Consider the following 12,268-nt stretch of genomic DNA (forward strand, 5'->3'; position numbering starts at 1 on the left):
CACAAATAATCTCATCAGGATATATCAGAATAATTGAAAAAGTGGAAATATCCTTCAGATGTTCATGGCTTTGATCAATTTGTTAATCTCAATGTGTGATTTATTCCAAAATCTAAAAAAATAATTTAAATAAATGATCTTCAGCACATGACATTTATTTGGTCAAAGTTTTAAATATAACTAATGTTCACTTTCAGTACAGTTCTCTGGTTTCTGAGTAATCTGGATGGAATTACATACCAAATTCGTTGCCCTCAAAAAACTGCACCTCGTTGTTTACATTTCGTGCGCATAAACTTTCATCATCCGACCAACAAGGACACCTAATCTCAAGGAGAAAAAGGCAGTCATTAACATGTGACACAGATAAAGAATTCAGCTGGGTTTGTTTTCCAACGAGTGCTCTGGAAAACTGTTAAACCTTAACGTTTTTTGCACTTTTCAATAATTCTTCTTTGTAGGGCTACCAGCATAATCAAGGACCAATACATCAGGCAGGAGGTACAGAAGTTCAAAAACACCTACCTCCAATCACAAACTTAATTGATTTAGATTAGTTTAGTTTAGCGATACAGTGCAGAAACAGGCCCTTCGGCCCACACCGACCAGCGATCCCCCGCACACTAACACCATCCTACACAAACTACAGATAATTTACAATCTTACCGAAATTTACCCACAAACCTGTACATCTTTAGAGTGTGGGAGGAAACCAGAGCACCCAGAGAAAACTCACACAGGTCATGGGGAGAGTGTACAAACTCCATACAGACAGCCTCTGCAGTCAGGATCGAACCTGAATCTCTGGTGCTGTAAGGCAGCAACTCTGCCGTTGTGCCAACTTGATCTTTTACGTTCAACAGTTCGCTCACCATTTTAACTTACAATCTGGAACCAACTTCATTGTTCCAAATTTACAATACAAGGTGCTCAGTTGAAAGTGGGGATGAACCTTTCTTGCCAATCCCCACAATTTGATGAAAGCACAAAATCACTGGATATTGTCAAAGTGGAATGGAAACTTACGACGACTTTTAATGCGTTAATAAAATACAGACTTAATTATCTCATGTATAAAAACATATCCTTACCAGCCTTGCATTTTCTTTTGGAAAAGTGACTTGAGACATTGTCCAGATTTAAGATTCCAAAGCTGCAGATTTGGGTCTCCATGTGGATTATTTTTGGTTGCTAAAGAAAAGTATTGTAGAACAATGAACATCAGTTATCAGGACTTGCACACTGATAGATTGTTATGTTTTGACTAAACATTAAGGCAGCACTGAAAAAAATGATTTGGCCAAGCTGGCTTTGCTGGCATTGGTGCTCCAATTGACCATCCTTCCATCAAACTAAACAGTGGGCTATATCTTCCAGCTCTGTATCCAGAGTCTCTCAGTATAGCTCTGGCCATCTGCACTTAGCTTTTTGGCTAGAGATACAGCATGTAAACAAGCCTTTCTGCCCACCGAGTCCATGCCAATCATCGATCACCCATTTGTACAAGCTCTATATTAGTCCTTACACACGACACAGGCAATTTTAGAGGCCAATTAACCAACAAACCTGCAGATCTTTGGGATATGGGAAGAAATCAGCGCACCAAGAGAAACCCACAGTCTCTGGGAGAACATGCAAGCTCCACGCAGACAGCACCAGAGGTCAGGTTCGAACCTGGGTCTCTGGCGCTGTGAGGTAGCAGCTCTACCAACTGCGCAAATGTGCAGGGTATGTGGGATGGTCTGGTCAAGCGTGAGGTGGGGTGGTCAACCTTGCCAACTCCTGCACAGGGAATGCCTTTATAGTCTTTACAGTTCCCAGTCCTGGAGTGATACAGTGTGGAAACAGTTTTATTTTGTGACTGTAATACTTTGATAGACTATTTTAAAAGTTTAAATCTTATTTTCATACTTTCAATTTTCATGGACGGAATGGTGGCGCAGCAGTAGAGTTGTTGCTTTACAGCGGCACAGTCCCAGGTTCGATCCTGACAAAGGGCGCTGTCTGTACAGAGTGTGTATGTTCTCCCTGTTCCCTCCCTGGTTTCATCCCACATTCCAAAAACGTACAGGTTTGTGGCTTCGATAAGAATTGTAAATTGTCCCTAGTGCTAGTGTATGGGGTGAACGCTGGTCGGCGTCGATTCGTTGGGCTGAAGGGCCTGATTCGGAGCTGTATCTGTAAACTAAACTAAACAATTTGTTAACTAGACTAAGTGGGACCCATTGGGAGCGTGGGTTGGTGTGTGGGGGAGGGGGGGTGTGGGGGAGGAGGGGGGGTGTGGGGGAAATGGGTGTAGGGGAGGGGGGGTGTGCGGGGGAGGGGTGTGTGTGGGGGGGGGGGGGAGGGTGTGTGGGGGGGGGTGGGTGTCTGGAGAGGGTGTGGGGGAGGGGGGTGGGGGGCGGGGGAGGGGTGTGTTGGGGGAGGTGGGGGGTGGGGGGGGTGGGGGGAGGGGAGGTTGGGGGGAGGGTTATGGGGGGTGTGGGGGGGGAGTTGTGTGGAGGGGTGGGGGGGGTGGTAGGGGGAGTTGTGTGGGGGGGGGTGGTGGTGGAGGGGGGGTGTGTGGGGGAGGGTGTGTGGGGGAGGGGGTGTGGGGAGGGGGAGTGTGGGGGAGGGGGGGTGTGGGGGAGGGGGTTTGTGGGGAGGGAGTGTGTGGGGAGGGAGTGTGTGGGGGAGGGGGTGTGTGGGGGAGTGGGGGTGTGGGGGAGGGGGGTGTAGGGGAGGGGGGTGTAGGGGAGGGGGGTGTAGTGGACGGGGGTGCAGGGGAGGGGGTGTAGTGGAGGGGGTGTAGTGGAGGGGGGTGTAAGGGAGGGGATGTAAGGGAGGGGGGTGTAGTGGAGGGGGGGTGTGTGGGCTCACCAGTTTCTGGCCCCGGCACCGACCGCACGCCTGACTCCAGGACCCAGCTCCGAACCCACTCACTGCTCCCGTCCCAGCGCTCTCACAGCCCCCGCCCGCCAACACAGCCCGCCCCGCCCGCGAACACAGCCCACACTCCGCTGCTTCAGCTTTATTCTGGGCGGCTTCTGCACGGGCGGTTTCTGGACGTGCTCACGGACTCAGTCCCTCCTCCGGGGCTTTATTCTCCAGCGGGTGCCGGAAGGGGCGTTACTTTTACGGTGACAGACAGGCGAGAAGACCAATCTGCTGATCTCACAATTTTTTAAACCTTCATAACTTTTGTAATCTTCCACCGATCGGAACAAAACTTGGCAGAAAGCCGAGCACCAGATACCAATGTGCATCCGGACCATCTTAGTCAGGGAGTTATTGCTCCTCTGCAGGACTCAATAGGGAACACAACAATGAAGGGGACTCGCAGATGTACTAGCATCCAAACTTCAGGAAGTCATGAATTATAACTGCATCACTTAACAAATTCTTATGGTTTAGAATCTGATCAATATGCAAGAAAAGTTCTTTTATTTTGCTGATTGGACTTATGAGCAACTAGTTATTGTTAATAAGTTTTGACAGGCACTAGAACTAATACATGTGTCGGAAGGAACTACAGATGCTGGTTTATGCCAAAGATAGACACAAAGTGCTAGAGCATCTCAGTGGGTCAGGCTGCATCTCTGGAGAAAAGGAACAGGTGACATTTCGGGTTGGAACCCTACTTCTGACTATCTAGAACTAATATAGACGCATAATTCAAAAATATCCTGAACATAGAAAATATAACCGTCTATCTTCCATATACAATTAGCCACAATGTGTGAACTGATAGAAATCTGTCAGTCTGTACTTAATAATCCATTACAAAATCCAATTATATCTTTGCATCTGTATAAAAATATTATCTTCAAGATTCATCAAATTTTCACTCTCCCAATCTCACCTTTCCACTTGCCCAATGTCTCTTTCCCTGTAAATAGATGTCCCAATTAACCTCTGCAAATTGCTGTCTACTGCCGGACTCGGCAACGGACTTGAACGAATATGCCACAGTCGTTACAGACTTCATGAAGTAATGTGTGGAGGACTGCATCCCTACAAAAACCTTCCGAGTGTTTCCCAATCAGAAACCTTGGATGAACTTTGAGATCCGCACTCTTCTAAAGCCCAGACACAGGGCATTCATGTCCGATGATACAGTGGCCTACATGAAGTCCAGATACGACCTTGGTAAGGCCATCAAAAAGGCCAAAAGGGACTTCTGCTCCAAACTGGAGGATGAGACAGATGTTCGGCAGCTGTGGCGGGGCCTGAATGCAATCACCTCCTACAAGGCGAAACCAGGAGGCAGCTCGAATGTCGGTGAAACATCACTCCCTGACGAGCTCAATGCGTTTTACGCACGCTTTGACAGGGAGAATACTGATGTGCCTTCTCGATCCCCCATTCGCTGTGATGGCATTTCAGTCTCAGTCACAGAGGCCGACGTCAGGAAATCCTTCAGAGGAGTGAACCCCCGAAAAGCACCTGGTCCTGATGGTATACCTGGTCGTGTTCTAAAAACCTGTGCGGACCAACTGGCGGGTGTTTTTACGGTCATTTTCAACCTCTCACTTCTGAGGTCTGAGGTCCCCACCTGCTTTAAAAGGGCATCAATTATACCGGTGCCCAAGAAGAGTAAGGTGACGTGCTTCAATGACTATCGACCAGTGGCACTAACGCCGGTGGTGATGAAGTGCTTTGAGAGGCTGAACATGGAGCAAATCAACTCCTACCTCGACAAAAACCTGGACCCACTGCAGTTCGCTTACCGCCGCAACAGATCAACGGTGGATTCGATCTCGCTGGCCCTCCACTCCGCACTGGACCACTTGGACAACAAAAACTCATATGTCAGGCTGTTATTCATCGATTACAGCTCGGCATTCAACACAATCATCCCCTCCAAACTGGTTACCAAACTCGCAGAACTGGGTCTCTGCGCATCCCTCTGCAACTGGATCCTCGACTTCCTCATCCACAGACCACAGTCTGTTCGTATTGGTGGAAATGTGTCAGCCTCGATAACAATCAGCACGGGAGCACCTCAAGGCTGCGTGCTCAGCCCCCTGCTGTACTCACTCTATACCCATGACTGCGTAGCCGTTCACAGTGCGAACTCCATCATCAAGTTCGCTGACGACACCACTGTTGTGGGGCGTATCACTGATGGGGATGAGTCAGAATATAGAAGGGAGATCGAGCAACTGTCCATATGGTGCCAGCGCAATAACCTGGCCCTCAACACCAGCAAAACCAAGGAACTGATTGTGGGCTTTGGAAGGAGTAGGAGGGGGACCCACAGCCCCATTTATATCAACGGGTCGATGGTTGAAAGGGTCAAGAACTTCAAATTCCTGGGCGTGCACATCTCTGAAGATCTTTCCTGGTCCGAGAACACTAACGCAATTATCAAAAAAGCTCATCAGCGCCTCTACTTCCTGAGAAGATTACGGAGAGTCGGTTTGTCAAGGAAGACTCTCTCTAACTTCTACAGGTGCACAGTAGAGAGCATGCTGACCGGTTGCATCGTGGCTTGGTTCGGCAATTTGAGCGCCCTGGAGAGGAAAAGACTACAAAAAGTAGTAAACACTGCCCAGTCCATCACTGCCCAGTCCATCATCGAGGGGATTCATCGCAGTCGCTGCCTCAAAAAGGCTGGCAGTATCATCAAAGACCCACACCATCCTGGCCACACACTCATCTCCCTGCTACCTTCAGGTAGAAGGTACAGGAGCCTGAAGACTGCAACAACCAGGTTCAGGAATAGCTACTTCCCCACAGCCATCAGGCTATTAAACCTGGCTCGGACAAAACTCTGATTATTAATAACCACTTTCTGTTATTTGCACTTTACCAGTTTATTTATTCATGTGTGTATATATTTATATCATGGTATATGGACATATTTATCTGTTTTGTAGTAAATGCCTACTATTTTCTGTGTGCTTAAGCAAAGCAAGAATTTCATTGTCCTATACAGGGACACATGACAATAAACTCACTTGAACTTGAACTACCCTCAAAACTGGCCTGCCCCAATTTAGAAATGTAACCTGTGGATAATTCTATATTTTCCATTACTATTCAACTCGTTGAATTGATTTGAAACATACTGCATGGAAACAGTCCCTTCAGCCAATCAAGTCCACGCTGACCATCGATCGCCCATTCACATTAGTTCTATGTTATCCCACTTTTGTATCGACTTCCTACACACTAATATAAATTACAGAGACCAATTAACCTGCAAACCCTCATGTATTTGAGATGTGGGAGGAAACTGGAGCACCCGGAAGAAACCCAAGGTTTACACAGGGAAAACGTGCAAATCACGCACAGACAGCACCCGTGGTCAAGATCGAACCTGGGTCTCTGGCGTCGTGAAGCTGCAGATCTACCAACGGCGCCACTGCGTTGGCTAAAGAATGATCACAGCATGGAAGCATTCTGCCCATTGTGGCTGTACAAGTTCTCAAAGTTATCTCATTAGTTAAACATCCCTATTCAGTCCCCAAAGCTCTGTGTCACAAGTGGAGTAACTCAGCGGACCAGGCATCCCTGGAGAACATGGTTAGGTGATGTTTTGGGTCAAGACCAAGTCAATGAACATTTTTAAGTCAGATTCTTGATTAATAAGGGTGTTAGGGGTGGGGAGAAGGAAGAAGAATGGGGTTCAGAGGGAATAATAGATCAGCCATTGAATGGCGGAGTAGACTTGACAGGCTGAATGACCTAATTCTACTAGAACTTACGAAGACCCTTCTTCAGACCAGCATTGAGTTACTCCAACACTCTGTGTCCATTTGTGTATAACCAGCATTTCCAGTTCTTTGTTTCTATATGGAAATTATGGAAATAATCATCCACCCTCTACACATTCATGCAAAAAAGGCTGACTAGTATAACAAAATAAAATTACATGTAGAATATGCACTTCCAGTAAATGAATTACTCACTAATATAAGGTTGCCAAGTTGTCAAAATGTTGCTTTGAGGAGAGAATGCCAATAAAGCAGTTTTAGGCAAATCAAAAGAGTGCAATAACCGACCGTCCTGGGTAGTCACAATATTTACACTGGAGGAAAAGAAGAGAAGCTATTTAAACATGAGCTTATTAGAGCTCCTTACAGAACAAACAATCAATACAATGTTGTACGCGCAAAAGAGCCTGGTAAACTGGAGTACTAGACCTACACAGCACATTGAAATACACAATGAGTGATGCACGCCTGTGGTATTTTACAAGACTTATCTTGTCAGCCAGCACTCCTCTGAGTTTATGACAATGCATCAACTTAAAGCATGGATAACGCCGCAGCAATCTCTCAGTGCAAAATTGTGAAGCAGCATAAAGTTCAACAATAATATAAATACATGCAGCATGGATATGATTCAACACAGAAGCTTAACTTATGATTTTAAAGGATTAGTGACTGGAGAGTGAAGATGAGAACTGACTTTTCCCCATTGCACCAAGCGAACAATGAACCATCTCTGCTGAAAATGAAGCCTTTGCAATTTTTCTTGTCATCTCTGTAAGATAAAGAGGAAAGGGAAAAGATTACCAGGACAATTAAAACAAAGTTAAAGTATCCCTCCAGGTCACTGCTCTGTAGAAAGAATATTGACTAAATAAGTTCATGATATTGTAGATATGAAAAAGGGTCCATTAGACCAAAAGACATAGGAGCAGAATTAGGCCATTCGGCGCATCGAGTCTACTCCGCCATTCAAATTTTGTTCCCACCATGGTGGAATTTGTTCAGTGTTTTACAGACTGAACAATCAGTCTGTAAAACACAATACTTTATTACTAGCGCAAGGCGTTGACTCCAATCTCCATCTAAACAGTGCCATGTTCAATGAAAGTTCCACAAATATAACAAATTTAAAATACCTTGTGAAAGAGGTGTTTTCTGTATTTGTCGGGGGGCCATTGAGCATATAGATTCCTTCAGAGCCTCGAACTGTAATACACAATCATAAAGATACAATATTAAAATAACTTATGAACAGTTCACAAGAACGGAACCACTCCATAACTTGGGGATGTTTGTAATTGTAATCCATTGTTTAACAGAATCCAATGAGTAAACCGTTCAGTTTAGAAATGCAGTGCCCACTGATACCACGTCGATCACCAATCCCTGTACACTCTTAAGAAACAGTTAGATAGGTACTTGTTTAGGGCAGGTATAGAGGGATATGGGCCAAACGTAGTCAGGTGGAACTAGTGTAGCTGGGGCATGTCGGCCGGTGTGGGCAAGTTGGGCCGAAGAGCCTGTTTCCACACTGAATGACTCTATGACCAGCACTATCCTACACACTATGGACAATTTTACAATGTTACCAAAGTTAATTAACCTGCACGTCTTTGGAATGTAGGGGGAAACTGGAGAACCCGGAGAAAACCCATGAGGTCAAGGGGAGAATGTATGAACTTCGTAGAGACAGCGCTCATCGCCAAAAACCTGGGTCTCTGGCACTGTAAGGCAGAAACTCTACCGCTGCGCCGCCGTGCCAGCCTCTTTCTGTACTTTCTGCAAGGTCTTCTTAACCCTCCTGAGTGACAACCGGAATCAAATATACAGTATTCCTCAGCAAGAACTGAACTGTATTGTGCTCTCAGTTGGCACAGTTCCCTGGCTATATCTTTAATTATAAAACCAAGCATCATTTGTACTTTATTAACTGCTTCGTTAACCTGTGCGTCCATTTTCAAAGCAACAGTACTAGGTCTCTGTTCTTGCATTTCATTTTAAACTGTACCCTTTATAGGATCTTGTCTCAATCGTCCTGCCTAAATATATCGTATTATGTTTCAATGCCTGAAATTCATCTGCCATGTGCTTGCCTGCCTATGTTCCCTTGAAATGTAGCAGCACCTTCTTGATTACTTCATTTCCAAGTTTGAAATTTGGACATTGTGCCATGTATCTCAAAGTTTGGGACATCAAGGTTATAAGTGATAGGAGCATTCTGCCCATCAAGTCTACTCCGCCATTCAATCATGGCTGATCTATCTCTCCCTCCAAACCCCATTCTTCTGCCTTCTCCCTATAACACCCCACAATGTTCATTGATGGACCCGTTTTCTGAACCCATATTTCCCTTGGTTGGACATTTAATGATCACATTTGAAGTCTGCTATCCTTGGATTGAACTAAGAATTTTCTTTATAGCCCCTCGCCTTTTTCACTATTCAGTACGGTGGCTGAACTTCTACCATGACATCTTTTCACCCCATCCCTTGCTTCTCTAGGTATCCAAGTAACCATTTTCAACGAGAGTAAATCCTCGTTATAACGGACCATGGGGGAAGGATTGGTGTCCGTTATTATTGATTGTCCGCTATGACTGAGTAAGAGGTTCGCTCCAATCACCTAGCGGTCACTCCGTGATGTAACGAGCTGTTTTCAAATCAAAAGCTATTTAACAGCTAAAAAAATATTTTTATTACTGCAAAAATACTGAAGGCTGGTTGTTACATTGTTTAATAGTTAAGTGTTGATCTGAGCGATTGTCAGTTGCAATGCCCTTTCAATGCCCATTATACTCTATTTCAATAGCCTCCACAGTGAAACTAGCAGCTTGTGTTCTTAAAGAGAAACTCCATATAATCAAAATCAGCTATCTATAACAACAAGGATTTACTGTACTTTAAGAAATTGTCTTCAACAACAAAGGTGTATTCATTCCATGATAAATAGACTCAATTGATGTTGATAGGCAAAAATAAAAGCTGAAATGTTGGAAATTCTCAGTGAGTCTGGCTTCACTGGTACAGAGAGAAATAAGGGTTAATGCTTCAGTTCGATGACAAAAACATTAAAATTGTTTCAAACTACAAAATTCTGTGTCCTGGCATTTTCACCATTTAGTTACTAAAAGATAAAAAATATTCTAAATATCAAAAGAAACACAGGATCTATCTACACTTGGAAAAGCAAAGACTGATTACGGATAGTCAGCATGGAAACTCATGCCTCACAAATGTGATGTCCACATGGATTTTATCAAAATCTTTTGACAATGTGCTAGACAATAGACAATAGGTGCAGGTACTAGACTAATAGACAATAGATATTCGGCCCTTCGAGGCAGCACCGCCATTCAATGTGATCATGGCTGATTAACCCTAATCAGTACCCCGTTCCTGCCTTCTCCCCATATCCACTGACTCCGTTATTTTTAAGAGCCCTATCTAGCATCTCTTGAATCTCTTGAAAGTATCCAGAGAACCGGCCTCCACCGCTCTCTGAGGCAGAGAATTCCACAGACTCACAACTCTCTGTGTGAAGAAGTGTTTCCTTGTCTCCGTTCCAATTGGCTTACCCCTTATTCTTAAACTGTGGCCCCTGGTTCTGGACTCCCCCAACATCGGGAACATGTTTCCTGCCTCTAGCGTGTCCAAACCCTTAATAATCTTATATGTTTCAATAAGATCCTCTCTCATCCAGCTAAACACCAGAGTATACAAGCCCAGCCGCTCCATTCTCTCAGCATATGACAGTCCTGCCATCCCAGGAATTAACCTTGTAAACCTACGCTGCACTCCCTCAATGGCAAGAATGTCCTTCCTCAAATTAGGACCAAAACTGCACACAATACTCCAGCTGTGGTTTCACCAGGGCCCTATACAACTGCAGAAGGACCTCTTTGCTCCTATACTCAACTCCTCTTGTTATGAAGGCCAACATGCCACTCACTTTCTTCACTGCCTGCTGTACCTGCATGCTTACTTTCATTGACTGATGAACAAGGACCCCCAGATCCCGTTGTACTTCCCCTTTTCCCAACTTGACACAATTTAGTTAATAATCTGCCTTCCTGTTTTTGCTACCAAAATGGATAACCTCACATTTATCCACATTAAACTGCATCTGCCCACTCCCCCAACCTGTCCAAGTCACCCTGCATTCTCATAGCATCATCCTCACAGTTCACTGCCACCCAGCTTTGTGTCATCTGCAAATTTGCGAATGTTACTTTGAATCCCTTCATCTAAATCATTGATGTATATTGTAAATAGCTGCGGTCCCAGCACCGAGCCTTGCGGTACCCCACTAGTCACTGCCTGCCATTCTGAAAGGGACCCATTAATCCCTACTCTTTGTTTCCTGTCTGCCAACCAATTTTCTATCCATATCAGCACTCTACCCCCCAATACCATGTGCCCTAATTTTGCCCACTAATCTCCTATGTGGGACCTTATCAAACGCTTTCTGAAAGTCCAGGTACCTTACATTCACTGGCTGTCCCTTGTCCATTTTCCTAGTTACATCCTCAAAAAATTCCAAAAGATTAGTCAAGCATGATTTCCCCTTCGTAAATCCATGCTGACTCGGACAGATCCTGTTACTGCTATCCAAATGTGCCGCTATTTCATCTTTTATAATTGACTCCAGCATCTTCCCCACCATCGATGTCAGGCTAACTGGTCTATAATTCCCTGTTTTCTCTCTCCCGCCTTTCTTAAAAAGTGGGATAACATTAGCTACCCTCCGATGCACAGGAACTGATCCTGAATCTATAGAACATTGGAAAATGATCACCAATGCGTCCACGATTTCTAGAGCCACTTCCTTAAGTACCCTGGGATGCAGGCCATCAGGCCCTGGAGATTTATCAGCCTTCAGTCCCATCAGTCTACCCAACACCATTTCCTGCCTTGGTCTTAACTATTTTTTTCCTCTTCACAAACCTAAAGAAGCTTTTACTATCCTCCTTTATATTCTTGGCTAGCTTACCTTCGTACCTCATTTTTTCTCCCCGTATTGCATTTTTAGTTATCTTCTGTTGCTCCTTAAACATTACCCAATCCTATTTCTTCCCGCTCATCTTTGCTACGTTGTACTTCTTCTCTTTTATATTTATACTGTCCCTGGCATCCCTTGTCAGCCACGGTCGCCCCATACTCCCCTTGGAATCTTTCTTCCTCTTTGGAATTAACTGATCCAGCACCTTCTGTATTATTCTCAGAAATACCTGCCATTGTTGGTCCACTGTCATCCCTGCTAGGGTATCTTTCCAGTCAACCTTGGCCAGCTCCTCCCTCATGGCTCCATATTCCCCTTTATTCAACTGTAACAATTAAACCTCCAATTTATCCTTCTCCCTCTCCAATTGTAGATTAAACTTGACCATATTATGGTCAGTACCTCCTAATGGCTCCTTAACATCAAGTTCCTTTATCAAATCCGGTTCATTACATAACACTAAATCCAGAATTGCCTTCTCCCTGGTAGGCTCCAATACAAGCTGCTCTAAGAATCCATCACGGAGGCACTCCACAAACTCCCTTTCTTGGGGTCTAGTACCAACCTGA

General features: G+C 44.8%; 1 protein-coding gene across 3 annotated transcripts in view; it reads right to left on the reverse strand.

The window, feature by feature from the left end:
• Positions 1-12,268, reverse strand: part of eif2a (eukaryotic translation initiation factor 2A) — a 40,274-nt gene that overhangs the window by 17,998 nt on the left and 10,008 nt on the right. For all 3 annotated transcript variants that reach the window (XM_033031847.1, XM_033031848.1, XM_033031849.1), the window contains exons 2-6: positions 7,838-7,907; positions 7,399-7,473; positions 6,897-7,015; positions 1,092-1,191; positions 241-323 (exon numbers count right to left, since the gene is read on the reverse strand). In XM_033031847.1, coding sequence (XP_032887738.1) covers positions 241-323; positions 1,092-1,191; positions 6,897-7,015; positions 7,399-7,473; positions 7,838-7,907 — 447 coding nt within the window. The remainder of the gene's footprint in view (positions 1-240; positions 324-1,091; positions 1,192-6,896; positions 7,016-7,398; positions 7,474-7,837; positions 7,908-12,268) is intronic.

This window comes from Amblyraja radiata, chromosome 13, assembly GCF_010909765.2.
Source record: "Amblyraja radiata isolate CabotCenter1 chromosome 13, sAmbRad1.1.pri, whole genome shotgun sequence".
Taxonomy (NCBI): domain Eukaryota; kingdom Metazoa; phylum Chordata; class Chondrichthyes; order Rajiformes; family Rajidae; genus Amblyraja; species Amblyraja radiata.